Source organism: Myotis daubentonii, chromosome 1 (genome assembly GCF_963259705.1).
Source record: "Myotis daubentonii chromosome 1, mMyoDau2.1, whole genome shotgun sequence".
In the NCBI taxonomy this organism is placed as follows: Eukaryota; Metazoa; Chordata; class Mammalia; order Chiroptera; family Vespertilionidae; genus Myotis; species Myotis daubentonii.
Window position 1 is genome coordinate 115,204,806 of NC_081840.1, and position 17,650 is coordinate 115,222,455.

At 43.6% G+C, this 17,650-nt stretch overlaps 3 protein-coding genes across 3 annotated transcripts; 2 read left to right on the plus strand and 1 right to left on the minus strand.

Annotated features, from left to right (window-relative positions):
• Positions 1–1,153: 1,153 nt before the first annotated feature.
• On the plus strand, positions 1,154–9,711 carry DNAAF2 (dynein axonemal assembly factor 2). The gene is made up of 3 exons (XM_059658825.1): positions 1,154–3,371; positions 7,022–7,165; positions 7,914–9,711. Exons 1-3 carry the CDS (start codon positions 1,593–1,595, stop codon positions 8,361–8,363), a joined length of 2,373 nt encoding a protein of 790 aa, XP_059514808.1. The 5' UTR covers positions 1,154–1,592; the 3' UTR covers positions 8,364–9,711.
• A 262-nt stretch (positions 9,712–9,973) lies between these two features.
• MGAT2 (alpha-1,6-mannosyl-glycoprotein 2-beta-N-acetylglucosaminyltransferase) lies at positions 9,974–12,019 on the minus strand. The gene has a single exon (XM_059658848.1). The coding sequence runs from the start codon at positions 12,007–12,009 to the stop codon at positions 10,669–10,671; it is 1,341 nt and encodes a 446-aa protein (XP_059514831.1). The 5' UTR covers positions 12,010–12,019; the 3' UTR covers positions 9,974–10,668.
• Positions 12,020–12,570: 551 nt separating this feature from the next.
• On the plus strand, positions 12,571–13,763 carry RPL36AL (ribosomal protein L36a like). The gene is made up of 2 exons (XM_059658861.1): positions 12,571–12,693; positions 13,335–13,763. Exon 2 carries the CDS (start codon positions 13,366–13,368, stop codon positions 13,684–13,686), a length of 321 nt encoding a protein of 106 aa, XP_059514844.1. The 5' UTR covers positions 12,571–12,693; positions 13,335–13,365; the 3' UTR covers positions 13,687–13,763.
• The last annotated feature ends 3,887 nt before the right edge of the window (positions 13,764–17,650 follow it).

The window sequence follows — 17,650 nt, forward strand, 5'->3', positions numbered from 1 at the left end:
TGGTATTTATGAGTGTAAATTTATTTGTGAAGGAGAGTGTAAATGGAGGAGATGGGGACCCAGCCTTGACGCATGATGCATTTCCACTTACAAGCTGAACAGAGGTAAACACCTGCAAAGCAGTGTTAAGTGTCTGGTAAAGTAGAAGTCTGGAAAGTGTTTTGTTACTGAGATAATGACATCAATTGTGTGAAATGTTGGTGAGTTTCAATGAAAACAGGAAAATAATCACTGGATTTAACAACTACTAATTAGTAACTACTCTTGTCAATACTCTTCTATAACATTACTTTGAGTGGCTGCAAAGAATCCCATTGTATGGCTGTACCAAACCCAAACCTTTAGAATCATGAGTTCTCTAGAGCATGTTTTAGAGTTAGAATTCTAGATCAAGTATAAACCTTTTTTTAAAAAAAAATATATTTTTTATTAATTTCTGAGAGGAAGGAAGAGGGAGAGATAGAAATATTGATGAGATATAATCATTGATTAGCTGCCTCCTGCAACACTCCCCACTGGGGATCGAGCCCGCAACCTGGGCATGTGCCCTTGACCAGAATCGAATCTGGGACTCTTCAGTCCACAGGTCAATGCTCTATCCACTGACCAAACTAGCTAGGGTTTAAAAGCTTTTTATACAGCTACCAAACTATGCTCTAGAAAGGTTTTACTAAGTTCTACCATGACCCAAAGGATACAGTAATTGTAAAAACAAAAACAACTTTGCCATTTTGATAGGTGATGTGGTATCTTATACTTGGGTTTTTATTAATGAAGTCTTATATGTTTGTTGATCATTAGGTACTTATTAATAGCTTGCCCATATCTCTTGCCCCAAATGAGAGTTGTTACAGAGCAAACTGTATGGTAAAATATTCATAAGATTACCAGCCAGTTTGGCTCAGTGGATAGAGTGATGGCCTGCAGACTGAAGGGTCCTGGGCTCAATTCCAGGCCAAGGGTACATGCCCCGGTTGCAGGCTCGATCCCCTATAGGGGACAGGCAGGAGGCAGCCAATCAATGATTCCCTCTCATCACTGATGTTTCTATCTCTCCGTCTCCCTTCTTCTCTGAAATAAAAAATACGTTACAAAAAAATATTCAGAAGATTGAAATATTGGTTTAGTGAAGTGAAAAAAACAAACGAAGGTATGAATCCCAGCTTGTGAATACACGAGCTGCATGACCCTGGTTAGGTAACTTCTCAGGTCCTATTTCTTTTCTGTGAAATGGGGATCAGTTCTGCCCTTAAGTGTTATGAAATATGTAGATGATATATATGCTGGAAATTATGACAATTATTGATAGTTTTCCTAGTGCAAAAGTAACTGCGACGTGGCACAGGAATCTAAAATACAAAGACTGTAGAGTAGTTGGTTAGTTTGAAGCAACTAAGACGCTATTTCTGGCACTTCCACCATCCCACTCCAATTCCTTGCCTCCTCCTCCTGCGCGTGGTTGGCGTCACCATGGCAATAAGCACGCGGCCCAAGCACAATTCTCTGACAGTTGCTGACCTCGGCCGCTTACTGGCCTTGGGCCTGCGACTCCCATTCTCTCAGGCGGCTGAGGCTAGGGGCTGAGGAGCAGCATGGCCAAGGCGGCGGCCTCTTCGCCGCTGGAGGACTTGGATCTGAGCGGAGAGGAGGTCCAGCGGCTCACCTCCGCCTTTCAGGACCCCGAGTTCCGGCGAATGTTTTCCGAGTACGCCGAGGAGCTCACGGACCCCGAGAACCGGCGGCGCTACGAAGCGGAGATCACCGCGCTGGAGCGTGAGCGCGGAGTGGAGGTGCAGTTCGTGCACCCGGAGCCCGGCCACGTGCTGCGCACTAGCCTGGACGGGGCGCGGCGCTGCTACGTGAACGTGTGCAGCAACGCGCTGGTGGGTTCGCCCACCAGCCGGCCCGGCTCGGGCCACGCGGCGGCCGGTAGCCAGTGGTCCCTGCCGCACAGCCTGGCGCCCGGCCGCGAGTACCCGGGGGGCCGCGGCTCCCGCTACGCGGTCTACGATGTGGTCTTTCACCCAGACGCGCTCGCGCTGGGCCGGCGCCACGAGCGCTTCCGCCAGATGCTGGACGCCACGGCCCTGGAGGCCGTGGAGAAGCAATTCGGCGTGAAGCTGGACCACAGAAATGCCAAAACCCTGAAGATCAAATACAAGGGGACTCCGGAGGCCGCTGTGCTGCGCACGCCCCTGCCCGGGGGTGGCCCGGCCCGGCCCGCGGGGGAGCCGGAGAGCTCCCTCCCCGACTTCCCCTACCCCTACCGGCGTCCGGCGGCCGCCCGGAACTCTGCGGGCCCCGGGCCCCCTCCCTCCCCGCCAGAGGCGGTCCCGCAGCCCACCCCCACGGAGCCTCGCTACAGCGTGGTGCAGCGCCACCGCGTGGACCTGCAGGATTACCGCTGCTCCCGGGACTCGGCCCCCAGCCCCGTGCCCCAGGAGCTGGTGGTCACCATCGAGCTGCCGCTGCTGCGCTCGGCCGAGCAGGCGGCGCTGGAGGTGACGGGAAAATTGCTTTGTCTGGACTCGAGGAAACCCGACTACCAGCTGCGGCTCTCGCTCCCGTACCCGGTGGACGACAGCCGCGGCAAGGCGCAGTTCAACAAGGCCCGGCGGCAGCTGGTGGTCACGCTGCCCGTGGCGCCGTCCGCCGCGCGCCGGGAGCCCCTAGCGGTGCCGGAGGAGCCCGCCGGGGCCGGAACTGACAGCGCGGCCTGCACTTCCGCCCGCGAAAGAGCGACGGGCCCGGCTGAGGGTGGCGCTGGGGAAGAGGGCGCTGGGAAAGAGGACGCCGGGATCACCACGCCGGATGCCGGAGGGGAGGAACTTGTCTCCGAACCGGAACGGGACTTCGGCGGGCAAGCGGTGGCGACTGCCGGGATCGAGGAGAAGCCGCTTCCCGGAACTGGGAGCTCGCCCGGGGACCTAGACCGGGGGCCTCCTGCAGGAGGAGGGAGTGTGTGCGGAGGTCTCAGCGTCGGGACCCGCGTGGCCCGGGAAGACTCGGGCAGGGAGCCCTCCGATCCAGCCATGGGTGGTCCCGGGACAGACAGCCGGGGACCTCTGTGTCCTCCGTTGCAGTGTCATCAGGATGAAGAATCCCTGACTCTGCTCATCCTAGTGCCTCGGATCCAACCTCAAAGTCTTCAAGGGGATGTGAGCTCCCTCCGGTACAAATTGTGTTTCTCCACCCAAGACTTAGTTTATTATTCCTTCTTTTTGCAGTTTGCTCCAGAAAATAAATTGAGTATCAAAGAACCAGTGGTTAGCATTTCTTCAAACAATGCAGTAATAGAACTGGCCAAATCTTCAGAGTGCTATGGACATTGGAGAGAGTGGTATTATGGTTTAAACAACGATTCTTTGGAGGTAACAGTTCTTTCTCGAGTCTTAGTATTTGAAATATTCTATCCTACTTTTAAAATTCCATCCCCTCAGTGCATTCTGAACAAAGTGTTTTTCATTAGAACTTCTCTCGAAATTACTTGAAGTTGATACACGTGATGAAAGATGTCAGTGCACGTTAAACGCATATTGAAGAAACACGCATCCCTTCTGATGGATGGGTTTCAAACCTTCAAAATTGTCCTTAATGCATTTTTTCCCCGGAATCCATGAATGGATTCCCAGAAATCCATAAACCTCTCAGATTGTATGCAGAAAGTTGAGGGTGCTTTCTTCTGGGCAGAAGGGCTATAACTTTAGTCATACTCTAAAAGGGGTTGAGCCATATTTTAAGTTGGTAAGTAATACTGTCCAACTTTAGAAAATAAACAGCTTACTTCCAGAGAGCAAAAGTCACTTAGCCACATTTCTTATGTAGAAAAATGAATTCAGAATGAGGTGTCAATCTAAATAAATTCCCTGCCCTTTTGGCCATATAGTGCTGCTTGATTTTAGTGGCTGATCTTGGTAGGGTTGTCCTCCGGTGGGCATAATGTTACATTGAAATTACATCTCTTTTTGCATCTGTTTTAATCATCTAGTATTTTGCACAATGGCTGGCATTTAACAGTGTAATATAAACTACGGACAAATACTGAAAAAAATTAAATTTGAAGTTCGAAAGAACTTTGTAAACTCACAAATTCGAGGTTTTGATTGAGGTCTGTATCAGTGTTACATGTAAATTTTAAAGCTCTTTTAACATATTCAAGGGTTTAATTCCCAGAAACAACCCAAATTGCACACATTATATGCTTCTAAAAGTGGTAAAGTAAGTAGCCAGGGCTAGGGAAAATACTTTGTGATAATATAAAATAGGAAATTGATTATCTGTTTATGTCATTCGAAGGGAAAATTTAGAAAAGGGCTGTCGTTTTCCTGTAATTGTCTTAATAAATGTAAAAATAACTCAATATGGGAAGAAAGCTTTGTTGACAAACAGTTGAGAAAATACTAAAAAATATATTTTAATCTGATTTTCTAGTATGATAACATTTTAGCAAAGAAACCAGACAAAAATGAGATTATGGCGACTGTGTCATATCTTTGAAGCCTGAAATAGATTTATAATTTCTTCATTAGTAATCACATTTCCTAAGACTGACAGAATCATAATGTTTTTTATTTTACAGTTCACTGTCACTGGACCATGCTCTTATTAAATTTCTAAAACATCACAAGAGTAGCTCTGGCTGGTGTGGTTCAGGTGGTTGGGAAAGGTTGGGGGCAAGCAGGAGGCAGCTGATCGATGTTTCACTCTCACATAGATACTTCTCTCTCACTCTCCCTTCCTCTTTTTTTTTTAAAATATATTTTATTGATCTTTTACAGAGAGGAAGGGAGAGAGATAGAGAGCTAGAAACATCGATGAGAGAGAAACATCGATCAGCTGCCTCCTGCACATGTGCCCGCAACCCAGGTACATGCCCTTGACCGGAATCGAACCTAGGACCTCTCAGTCCGCAGGCCGACGCTCTATCCACTGAGCCAAACCGGTCCTGGCCCTTCCTCTTTCTTGAAAATTAATAAATAAGGAAAAATCACAAGAGTAGTAGGTGGGTAGATAATAGATACATTACACATATTATATGAAAATAATTATAATGTAAGGTTGATTTGTGGCTGTCAAGTTCAGAATTGTTACTTTACACATAAACAAGTACAAAATATATTTATATAAGCCTTAAATATTTACTGGGAATTTTCCTAAAGCTTTAGTTCCACTGAATACAGTATCTTTTATAGTAAAATCAGTCATCAGAATGTGAAGACAATTTTATACAAATTACATTTTAATCATAACCATTTCTATTCTAAATACATATTATTTTTCCTTGGGTAAACTAAAAAACTAAACTATTTGGTATATATTTTTACAATTAATGTGTAAGTCTTTTCCAGAGACAGGAAATTTAGAAATGCTTTTGATGGGGGCGTTTTTATAACATAGTGTTATTCTGGATCTTCAAATAATAGCAAGGCAAATTACTCCAAAAATAAATTTTTTCTGTTCCCAAGGTTCACTTGTTTGGTAGGTGTTCCCAAGTTCAAACAGTGTTGTTGTTTTTTTTGTTTTCTTTTTTAAAGCATTCTCTTTTTTTTATTTTTAAATATATTTTATTGATTTTTTACAGAGAGGAAGGGAGAGAGATAGAGAGTTAGAAACATCGATCAGCCGCCTCCTACACATCCCCCCCTGGGGATGTGCCCGCAACCCAGGTACATGCCCCTGACCGGAATCGAACCTGGGACCCCTCAGCCCGCAGGCCGACGCTCTATCCACTGAGCCAAACCGGCTTCGGCTCAAACAGTGTTTAATAGAAGGAAACTTGAAACTTGTCTCATATTTTCTGTCCTCATTTTGACTAAATAATGAACTTATTAAATTTATTTATATGAAAGTGCAGAGGAAAATACTTTTACTTTGGGCAACAATGAACTTATTTTATGAATATAGTTATTCTCTTAGTGCCCTAACAATATTTCTGTATTCGCTTGACATAAATATGAAGAAGTTGCTTTGTGTTTGGGATTTTTGTGAATGTGATTTTTGCATTTCCTAATAGTTTGGTAAACTATCTCATTCTTATAAATAGCTATATGCTGGTGTCACACTGGATTTTCTCATTGCTTAAAAGTAAAATATATTTCTTTTACATAAAATATTACAGTTAGCTCTTACCTGAACAAGAACTAAAAGGCAAACAGTTCACACAAAATTTTAATAGATCCTGTCATGTGTATTTCTTAGCTGACTCATTAAGAAGTGTTGTAAGCCCTAGCCAGTTGGGCTCAGTGGACAGAGTGCTGGCCTTATGACTAAAGGATCCCGGGTTCAATTCTGATCAAGGGCACGTACCTTGGTTGCAGGCTCCTCCCTGGCCCAGGCCCTGGTTGGGGCCCGTGCAGGAGGCAACCAATCAATGAGTTTCTCTCACGTTGATGTTTCTCTCTCTTTCCCTCTCTCTCCCACTCTCCCTAAAAATCAATGAAAAAATATCCTCGAGCGAGGATTAACAAAAAAAACAAAAACAAAAGGTGATGTATTTCTCATAAAATATTGAGAAAAAAGTAAAAGAAAATACAATTTTTAATTTAGATTATCTAAGAGAGAAAACATACCTAGATTCAATAGCGACGAAGAAGAGTAACTGAACTTTTTTTTTTAGGGTTTTTTTCCTATATGTGTATGTACTCTTGCTATTTTTTTAAAATGTATTTTTACTGATTTCAGAGAGGAAGGGAGAGGGAGAGAGAGAGAAATACATCACTGATGACAGAGAACCACTAATCAGCTGCCCCCTGCACCACCCACTGGGGATCGCTGCATGTGCCCTGAACAGGAATTGAACCATGACCTCCTGGTTCATAGATGGACGCCCAACCACTGAGCCATGCTGGCTGGGCACTCTTGCTGTGTACAAGACTGTTTTCTTTTGCCAAGAAAGCATAGAAATAACATTAAACATTTTAAAAGTGTAATCCTGAACTATGTGAGAACTTTTATGAGTTGTTTTTATATAACACTGTGAAGTATGACCTAGAAAGCAGAATATATTTTCTTTTTATTTTAGGAAAGGTTATTTGTCAATGAAGAAAATGTCAATGAATTTCTTGAAGAGGTCCTGAGCCCTCCATTCCAACAGACAATACCCCTAACTTCACCGTTAATTGAAGTTCTTCAGGTTACTGATAGTAAGATTCAAATTCATACAAAGGTAAGGATTTTGATTGGCCTTATAGAATAGTGACTTAGGACAAGATTAAAGCCTAATGAATAACTTAATTTTTGATGTTGGAGCTTTAAGCTAAGTGTACATAATGGCTGGGAAGAGGAATAGAGTTTTTTGCATGAATTTCACTATGTGCTAAAGTTTAGCAGCTAAACACTGCAATTCATTTTCATATATATTATCTAATTTAATCCCAAAATAAATGTCGAATGAGGAATAGAAAAAAACTGACATTTGAGAAGTTAGTCCAGGGACCATGATAACCATGTCACACAGTTTGTTTATTCTTTCTAGTTGAATCTTAAATTTGGTTATTTTTAGTCATCAGTATTAAATACAGAAATGATTTAGTTAACTGGCACAATTGGCATTTATAAATTGTGGGGGAGAGTGGCTTTGAAGAATCACAGAAATTCAAGAAAATTCAAGAATGCTCTTACTAGTAAGAATGACTACTAAAGGGTTTGTGAGCCAGAATTATTTTATCCTGAGGGAGATGAGTCATTGAAACAATTATCAGAGAATTAAGGCCAGGTTTGCACTGTCAGTAAATGACTGGCAGCATGTGGAGGATGACTTGGAGGAGGAAGAAGCCTGTCTGCAGGTCTACAAGGGTTATTCCCTCACAGCGTAAAAAAAAAAAAAAAAAAAAAAAAAAAATTCCCAATGGTACTACAATTTAATTTTCTATTTATTTCAAAGAATTACTAACTTGTTGTTTCTCTTGACATAGTTGCAAGAATGTAGTAACTCTGCTGAACAGCTTCATGAAAAGGAAGAAAAAGTCAACGAAGAAAGTCATCCAACCAAAAAAAAAGTAGAACATCCTACCACCTCAACAACTGCTTCTGATTCATCTATAGCTGTTAAAGTACTAGAATTAGACAGTTGTGGTTCAGTTGAATACTTGCAACAAGACTCTCTTGATGTGTCTCAAATATTTGGAAAGTCTCAGCAGCCTGAGTCAAAAATGGAAGAAAAAGGTGTTTACTCAAGTGAGGAAAAAGATAATTTAAAAGAACCAGTAATAACTGAAGAGGAAGAATTAACAGTTCAGAATATTCCTGGTTTTGACAACATAAAAGAAACCAATATGCAGGATGGTAGTGTGCAGATTATTAAAGATCATGTGACTCATTGTGCATTCAGTTTTCAGAATTCTTTGCTATATGACTTGGATTAATTCTTCAGAATTTAAAGGTTAAGAGTAGAAAATTTTTGGACTTAAATTCTATTTCTGTAAACTACTACCTTAAAACCAAAGATATTCAAGAAAGTCTATTTTGGATTTAAAATAGGTTTCTGTTTATTCTTTAAAAACTGAAGATATTCAAGAAATTAAAATTTGCAATTTTGATTCTAATGGGGAAACTGGAGATATTTTTTGCATGTTTATACAGCTTCCTTAATTAGGGAGATAAGTTTTGTGATTCCTCTGAGAGATGTATATTATTTCTGAGAGTTAAACATTTGTTTTAATATAACCTGTATATATTTACTTCTGTGTTTGTTTTCGGCTTGTTTATACTTTAATAAAAAGTTTCAAGATATTCACTAAGTTGTGTCTGTCGCAAAAAGCAACTCTTAAGAATGTAACTAGAAATATGAGTTGCATTTGTAAGGGGGTCAGAATCTCAAAACTGTGTTAAGAAATATCACTAAATAAGATGTATTTATGCTTGAAATAGAGATTCTTAGAGATGAAAGAACTTTACTAACCAATATTAATAATTCAAATAATTATAATACAAATATACTGAATGAAATTTAGTATTTTTGCTTCAATTCTATATTTTACTGTTCTTATTTGTCACCAAAAATATATATATATTTAATACAGGTTATTTAGTAATGACTTTAAGGTGGCAGCAGGTAATGTATCTGTGGCTAAGTTAATAATTTTGTGGAATAGTATTTATATTTGAGGTCAGAAGAAAATCCTAATAGATGTTTTTCTCACAAAAATTTTTAGGACAGGATGAAAGAAAATATCCGTTGACCTAATCTCTGACCCCAAAGGCCATGGCCTGATACATTTGTTCGAAAAACAGCTACAATCCAAACTTCTGGCTTTACCTTAGTCCTGGAAATTACCTAATATCTTTAGTCCTTTGAACTGGGGAGGTCAGATCAGAACACCAAAAGCTGTTATTCTTTACATTTATAATCTTGGTAAAGTCTGGAACCAGACTGGGCTGAGAACAGTATAAATGTGGCTAGCTCGCAAAGCAAGAGAACTATTTGCCCCAACTTAGATGACCAGATGCATTTTTCAACTATAACATGAATCTTAGTTTGAAGCAGTAATTTTGAAAATGTCCACTTAATAACACAATTTTTGTAGATTGGAATATTGTAATAGCTCCACAGAAATTAGTCTATAACTTTTGATTGAATGGAATTGTATATTGTTACGGGAAACTTCTACATTAAACGTGGAGTAAATTTTAAGCCTGTTTCCAATTATTTACTGTATCTGTCCTTTTAAAAAGTATGACTTCAGTTAAAATAAAGCTGGCACTAGAACATGTTTCACTTTGGCATGACTAAACTTTGTATCATTTATGGCTGTATTTCACTTACACAGCAGCTTTTTATTGTTCATTATCTATGCCTGGCTAGTTTCTTCCAAAGGAAATACATTGTCAAGAGCTGGGTTTTCTTTATTATTTCATTCAACGTACAAACAGCAAACATGAAGATATAATGCTAACTTTAAAACTTCTAGAATGTCTTTACTGAATTTTGGTGTAAAGAGTAAACAAAATTTGTTCTGCAAAATGATTAGGAACCTTTTTATGCAAAAAATGAGTATTTTATTTTGGCAGACTAAAAGAAAAGAAAGAAACAAAACCACTGTTTTTCTACATTGAGGTGAAACAGTGTTAAAATTTTTTATCAATCAAATACATTCCAAAAGAAAATGTGCTCTATGAAGGTTCCAAAGCACAGGCAAATCTTAACACAATAATATGGGAATCTGTAATACTGAAATTGATTGTTTTGACAGGGTGTTTAACAAACATAACTTTTGAATTATAAAACCAACGAAGCAATCTCTTCCTAGTAACTGTGTGGAGAGTGAAACTGGGCTTGTTCCATTAATACTTATTTCATTGTAATACTTCCTACTGCTATGACAATTTTAAGTAAATTTTGCTGTACTTAAGTTTTAAAGTGGAAAAGTGTACAAAGTTTCAGGTAAAAAGATTAATAGATGCAATTTAAATAAAATTTCCTCTCTTCTCTCACAGTAATGATTACCTTTCCCAGATACAGATTGAGCTTTAAAACCCAACTCCCAAAATGAAAACCTGTATTTTAAATCTTAATCAGACATAAAAGGAAGAGTACTATAATTGTACACCTTTTACAAGAATTTTTTTTCATATTAAAGCAGAAACCAATCCCTAAACTCTTATTCAATTGTCTGTCCTGTTGGTACAAATATCAAAAATAGAAGACTGTCACTTTTTGTAACTGATTTTTCACTGCAGTCTTCTATAACTTTTACAGAGTTCATGGTCTCTAATATCTCCCCACCCTCCATTTTTCCTAGGTGGGGAAACGGGTGCCATAAACTTTTCACTGACAGTTAGAGTTTCTGGAAACATGTACTGTTTGTTACTATTTAAGAGTGACTCAATTTGGGCACTCTGGGTGGATGGTCTACAGGTTTTCTTGTGGTGCATACCACAGTCTCCAGCATGAAAAATCCTAGGTACCTGAGGAACCAGCACTTTCCAGAATTTTGGAAGACAAGATACAGTCAAATACTGAAGAGTCCAGTCCCAGTTATAATCATCGTAAGTACAGAAAGTGTCTGTGCAGTCGATCAGCTTCTGATAAGCATCCCGGGTCAAGGCTAGACCCATATTGTGCTCTGTGGATTTCCAAGTTTTCACATCTACCTTGTCAGCAATGCCAGAGAAACTTCGAGGGGCAGTATAGGTTCCCAGGGAGAGAACATCACACTCGGGACACTCTTGCTGCTTTAATTTCCTCATTTTTTGGAAAACATGGTAAAAGTCTGGGGCTAAGTAGTGATCCTCCTCTAGGAAAAGTATGAAGCCGGCATAGTCTCGAAGAACTTTGACCCTTTCCCATACAAAATGCAGCTTCCACCACCAATGGTGTTTGGTTTGGGAGAACTTGGCCTCTCTATAATGGCCAAAGGAGTCGGGGTACTCAGCATTAATGCATCCCATCTTCAAAGCTGAATCCTTCTGCAGATCTCTGGGGCAATCTCTGGGGTCACTGCCCGGGAACTCGTTGGGGTACAACTGAATGCTGAAGGGAAAGAACACCTGCAGAACAGGGCAGAAGTCCACCCCAGCGATCAGCTGATTGATCTCTGTCGACCAGAAGTCATGGCTAAAGACGACGAGGACGTTGTCGATGCCCTGGGCTTTTCGAAGTGAGTCCAGCAACAGTTTGAGGTAATCAGGCCGGTTATGCACCTGGACCACCAGCACTAGCTCTCGGGGGGGCCAGGAGCCGGCCTTGTCTACATTCCTCAGCGTCTGGTCAAAGTTAAGCTGGTAGACGAGGGACCGGTACCGCAGCGTCAGGTTGTCCGCCTCGGGCAGCGGGGCCGCCGCGACCAGCGGGGCCGCCGACTCGTTGGAGACCCGGCGGATGCCCGTGGACACGGCGGGATGGTCCCCGCCCCGGCCACCCGCACCCCGCGCGGGCTCGGCGTCCAGCAGCGGCGGGGCGAGGGCCTCGCTCTTCCTTTGTCGCCCATTGCTGCTCCAGAGGACGAAGCCGCAGGCGGCCACCACGAGCGTCAGGATGAGCACCTTCCGCTTGTAGATGCGGAACCTCATGGTCTCCGGGGCCGGGAGCGCGGGCAGGCGGTGCGGGAAGGAGCTAGCGGCTTCTGCACGGAAGGGGCGGGCGGCGGCCGTCGCGTTGGCCTGTAGCAGTCGGAACTGGCCCCCGCGGCGGCCCTCGCTAACTCATCCCCGGCCCCGGGGGTCCTGGGACCCGCAGGCTCTCAGCTTCCCCGAGCCGCCGGGCTCCACTCATCCTCGTCGGGCAGCTGCAGCTCGACAGCGGCCCCTCCGCTAGGGACCGGAGCTCGGAGTCGCCTCTGTCCTCTCCATTAACACGGGTCCCAGCAAAAGCCCCGCGCGGCCCACCGCACCCCGCTCCGTTACCTGCGCCTCCAGCGGCCCTGCGTCCTCTGCGCTCTCATCCTTACGCGGGCCACAGACGGCCGACACCGAGCAACCAAGGCTCGCCCCACTCCGGCGGCGACCGCTCTGACAACCTAAGACCGGCCCGCGAAGCGCCGGGGCCCTCGGGCCCACACCCTCCGCCCCGCCCCTGGGGCCGTTGGTTGGCGCTTCCAAGACGCCGGCGGAGGTGCCCGGCCGTCGCTGGTCGTTGCCTATTGGTCCATGGCCCTGTCGCTCAACGCTCGGTTCCTGCTTCCGCTTCTTTCCTCCATTTCCTGTTAGGCGCGAGCCGAGCGAGCGAAGCGCGGAGCGTGGACTACGAGTTTCCCGGTAAGCTAAGGTCGGGCTGTAGGTCCCCACGGGGCCTCGAGTGCTCGGCGTCCGGGGGTGGGTCGGCCCTGGTAGGAAACGGTGGGAGAGCCCCGCTGCCTTGGCTCGAGAGAGTTCAAGAGCGGCTTCTGTCTCAGGAAAGGGGATCACGCGTGGCGCTGCTGGGCCGGGAGGCACTGGGTAAGGACACGTCAGCCTTCAGGGCGGCGGGTGGGTGACGGTGCACGGTCCTACGGAGGGGAAGCGCGAAACCAGACTCCTGCGGTTCTCGGGGAAGGGACGGGGGTGGGCTCCGCGCGCACGGAACCCAGGAGCTAGAACGTGGAAGGGCGTGCGAGGAGTCCTCGAAAAGCAACTCTAGCCTTGGCCCTCTCGGTGGTAGAAAATTAACCAATCATCACTACGCTTTTCTTTTTAGCGGCCACAGTCAATTAAGTCTCCTTTATACGCTTTTGCTATTTTTTAGTAAGTCTCATTCTAGAAGTGCGCTAATTTAAGCATTCCAAAGAGGTGGGCACAAAAACTTGTATGTGCACTTACGGAAAATGAGTAGTTGGTGGATTTATACATTACTGACTTATTTTCCTGTACTTATAAAGTACTTATCAAAATGTTTAAATCTGTTTTAAATATCTCAACAGTTTCCATCGTACAGACACCTCTACTGCCAAGATGGTGAATGTGCCTAAAACCCGAAGGACTTTCTGTAAGAAGTGTGGAAAGCATCAGCCTCACAAAGTGACCCAGTATAAGAAGGGGAAGGATTCCCTGTACGCCCAGGGAAAGAGGCGCTACGATAGGAAGCAGAGCGGTTACGGTGGGCAGACAAAGCCTATTTTCCGAAAGAAAGCGAAAACTACAAAGAAGATTGTGCTGAGGCTTGAATGTGTGGAGCCTAACTGCAGATCAAAGAGGATGCTGGCCATTAAGAGATGCAAGCATTTTGAACTGGGAGGAGATAAGAAGAGAAAGGGCCAAGTGATCCAGTTCTAAGCTTTTAGTTTTGAGAAGAAAATGTTAAAGCTGAAGAAAAATTACCTGTATGAAAATAAATGCAGTGATAATTCTTACTCATATCTTTTGTGTTTTTTGAAATATAGAATTTCATGTTTAATGTGGTTATAAATTAAGGAAATGAGTAAATTTGTAAGTGAATCCTCTTCAAATTATTCAACTTAATTCCACAAGAATTGAAAATTTTTATTTTTATGTAAAGGTAAGAGTCCCACCTCGAACTTAATATTAATAGCAGGGAAAATATTGGTACTTTATCTGATCAATTTCAAATATATGTTGGGTGAATTTACAATCATGATTGATGAGCTGCTGGGAAAACTAAGATTTTGAAAAATAAATGAAAAGGACAAGCTAAGCCTGTTATGTATAGCAGACTGAGTGGGGCAGAGGATCTAAGGGGATAAAAACGTTCTTTTTGCAAATGTACTGTAGTAGGAACCACTGGCCACATATAGCTACTTAAATTTAAAAGGCAGTTCCTCAGTTATACTGGCTACATTTAGAATTAACATATGGTTAGTGGCTACACTATTGCACAACATGGATATAGAATACTTCCCATCAGTTTTTGGACAGCATTCTTTAGGTCTTGAATGTAAGGTAGGAGTTGAAAACTGACTTCTACCTAAAATTCTGAAGCTAATAAAAAAGAAAAAAAACAAAACTAAGTCTGCCCAGCTAGTGTGGCTCAGTGGTTGAGCACTGACCTATGAACCAGGTCAGGATTCCATTCCCAGTTAGGGCACATGCCCACTGCGGCTTCCATCCCCAGTAGGGGCCATGCAGGAGGCAGCCAATTAATTTACATCAGTTTCCAACACTCGCTCCCTCTTCCTCTGAAATCAAACTTATTAAAACAACCCGTAAGTCTATGATATCATGAACTTTTTGGTTTTATAACATACTATAATTAAAGTTCCGTGAATGTGGTCTCTCATAACTAATAGCTACACTACTTGGAATGGCCCACAATTTTAAAACAATTATTTCTGGAATTTTTCCATTCAATATTGTCAGATCTTCACTGACCATGAGTAACTAAAACTGCAGATAAGGGTACTCTGAGATGTACTCAAATGTTATAACTTCTTGACTGTTCGTAAGGTTGAGAAGGTAAGCAGATAAGATTGAAAATAGAATGGAATGTGGAAACTCAAGTGAACCTAGTCATTGTCTATGAAAGGCAAGGAAGAAACAAGTTGAGTATCAAATGAAAGGAAAAACTGGGAAAGGATATAGGTTATAAGAGGGCAAGAAATTCTGCTTTTTGTATTGGCAGCTAGGGTATTTATATGGGACTAGGGGCCCGGTGCACGAAATTTGTGCACTAGGTGTGGGGCGGGGGGGGGGGGGCGGGGAGTGTCCCTCAGCCCAGCCTGCCCCCTCTCACATACTGGGAACCCTCAGGCGTTGACCCCCATCACCCTCCAATCGCAGGATCGTCCCCTGCCCAGGCCTGATGCCTCTGGCCTAGGCGTCTGGCCCGGGCAGCGGGGACCTGCAGTGGCAGCGGGGGGGCGCCACGATCACGCGGGCTCCGCCCCTGCCCCTGCAGGATGCCTCTGGCTGAGGCATTCGGCCTGGGCAGCGGGGACCCACAGCTGCAGCGGCCCCGCGATCATGGGCTCCGCTTTAGGCCCAGGCAAGGGGCCCCTAGCTCCTGGGACTGCCAGCTTCGACCATGCCCAGCTCCCATCGCTGGCTCCACCCCTACTTCCTGCTATCACTGGCCAGGGCGGAAAAGGCGCCTGATTCTCTGATCATGGCTGGGGGGCAGGGCAGAGGCGGCCCCAGGGCCGCCTTTGCCCTGCCCCCCAGCTCTTAGCTCCCCCCTGGGTTTCCGATCACTGTCAGTGGCAGGGGGCTTCTTCCTGCTTTCCCTTTTGCCTCCCTGCATTGTGCCTACATATGCAAATTAACCGCCATCTTGTTGGCAGTTAACTGCCAATCTTAGTTGGCAGTTAACTGCCAATCATAGTTGGCAGTTAATTTGCATATAGCCCTGATTAGCCAATGAAAAGGGTATCGTCGTACGCCAATTACCATTTTTCTTTTTTATTAGTGTAGGTGGTTTGTAGATGAGTAAGACAGGCAAAGGACTAGGGTGTAGAAGTATGATGGTTAATACTTATTCCCAACATTGACTATTATGTCTGCATTTGTTAATGAAAAAATAATTGTTTTTCTACAAGAACATAAAATTCAGATATGCACAAATTTTAAATATGCCATAAAACATCACCTTAAGGAACCATGTTGTTTTTTTTAATCCTCACCAGATATATTTAGGCATGTTTGCATTATATATAATTTTTTTAAATAAAAAAACTAGAAATTATATATGAAGATTTTTTCAGGAAGAATTTAAGTACTAGCAATACAAATTTAAGGTCATCCAAAGAATTACTCCTCTGGACCAAGATCTTGTCTCAAAGAATCAGCTCTGAGTAGAAATTTTAGAATTCATATACATAAAGTTTTAATAAAAATTCAAAACAGTATTCGCTCAAGAACATTTGCATTTTCAGGGTGAAAAAAATGCCCCAAATAAATACTTTAGGAAGACAATGGAGGTTATATAAGTCATAAGAAATAGTCATATAGCCCAGCTGGCATGGCTCAGTGGTTGAGTCAACCTATGAACCAGGAGGTCACCGTTCGATTCCCGGTCAGGGCACATGCCTGGGTTGCGGGCTCCATCCCCAGTGTGGAGCGTGCAGGTGGCCTCCAATCCATGATCCTCTCTCATCATTGATGTGTCTGTTTTCCTTTCTCTCTGAAATAAATACAATTTTTTAAAAAAGAAATAGTTATATAGACTCCACCTATAACTCCAAGCCCAAAGCAGCAATAATATACTGCTGGAAAAGTTTTTCTCCAGTAACTTTTACTCTTTATCCTCCTTTGTTCTGAGAAACTAGTTATGGGACTACTAGGGGCCCAGGGCACGAATTCATGCACCTTGAAAGGAATTGTGGGCCGCAAGACTGCAGTAGGCACAGGGGCGGGTATTGGCCCATCCTCTGCACCCCTCTCCTCCTGCCGCGGCCCCGTCACTGCTGCCGCTCCCACACACTAACAGCACAGTCCCGCTCGCACCTGCTGCCCCGATTGCCCCTCAGGAGCAGGAGGAGGTAGAGAAGCCCTGAGGGGCAGATACGAGTGCTGGACGGGACCACGGCACACAGGAGCAAAGAATTTTCAGTTACCACCAGAGGCTCACCCCAATGACAGCAACCACGCCCCGCCTTGGTCTGGTGCCCCTGTTCACCTGCTCCACCATCCCACCGTGGCCGACACCCGCCATGTTCTGTGCATGCCCCCTGGTGGTCAACACACATCATAGTGACTGGTTGGTTGTTCCACCGTTTGGTCTATTTGCGTATTAGCCTTTTATTATATAGGATTATAATGATCTAGGGGAGAGGTTGATTTAAGAAAGGCAGGGGAATGAACAGAAGGAACAGTTCTAGGGATTCCAGACTGTTTCAAGTTGGTTACTTTTCTATTCCCTGTGTCTAAACTTCAAACCCTCCTCATCCTTTAGTTGGTGTATGGCCACCACTCTTTACATTTAAAAAACTAAAACATATTAAGTGACTAAAATAATAAACAGAAAAAGAACCCTCAAATAACACAAAATAATGTCAGTAAAAAGTAGCACTTTTCTGCTCCTCTCACCCAACCAAAAACCTTGCTCGAATTCTAAAAATAAAACTTAGAAATACAACAAAGATTATGTGACTAACATTATAAAACTTATAAAAAGCTGAAGTCTTTCCCAAAGCAACTCCTACCTTATACTTGGTGAATATAAAATTCTATATATAGAATAGGTGGTATAACTTAAAAACTTACATACCAAACAAGTTTTCACTATAATTTAGACCAGTGGTTCTCAACCTTCTGGCCCTTTAAATACAGTTCTGTTGTGACCCAA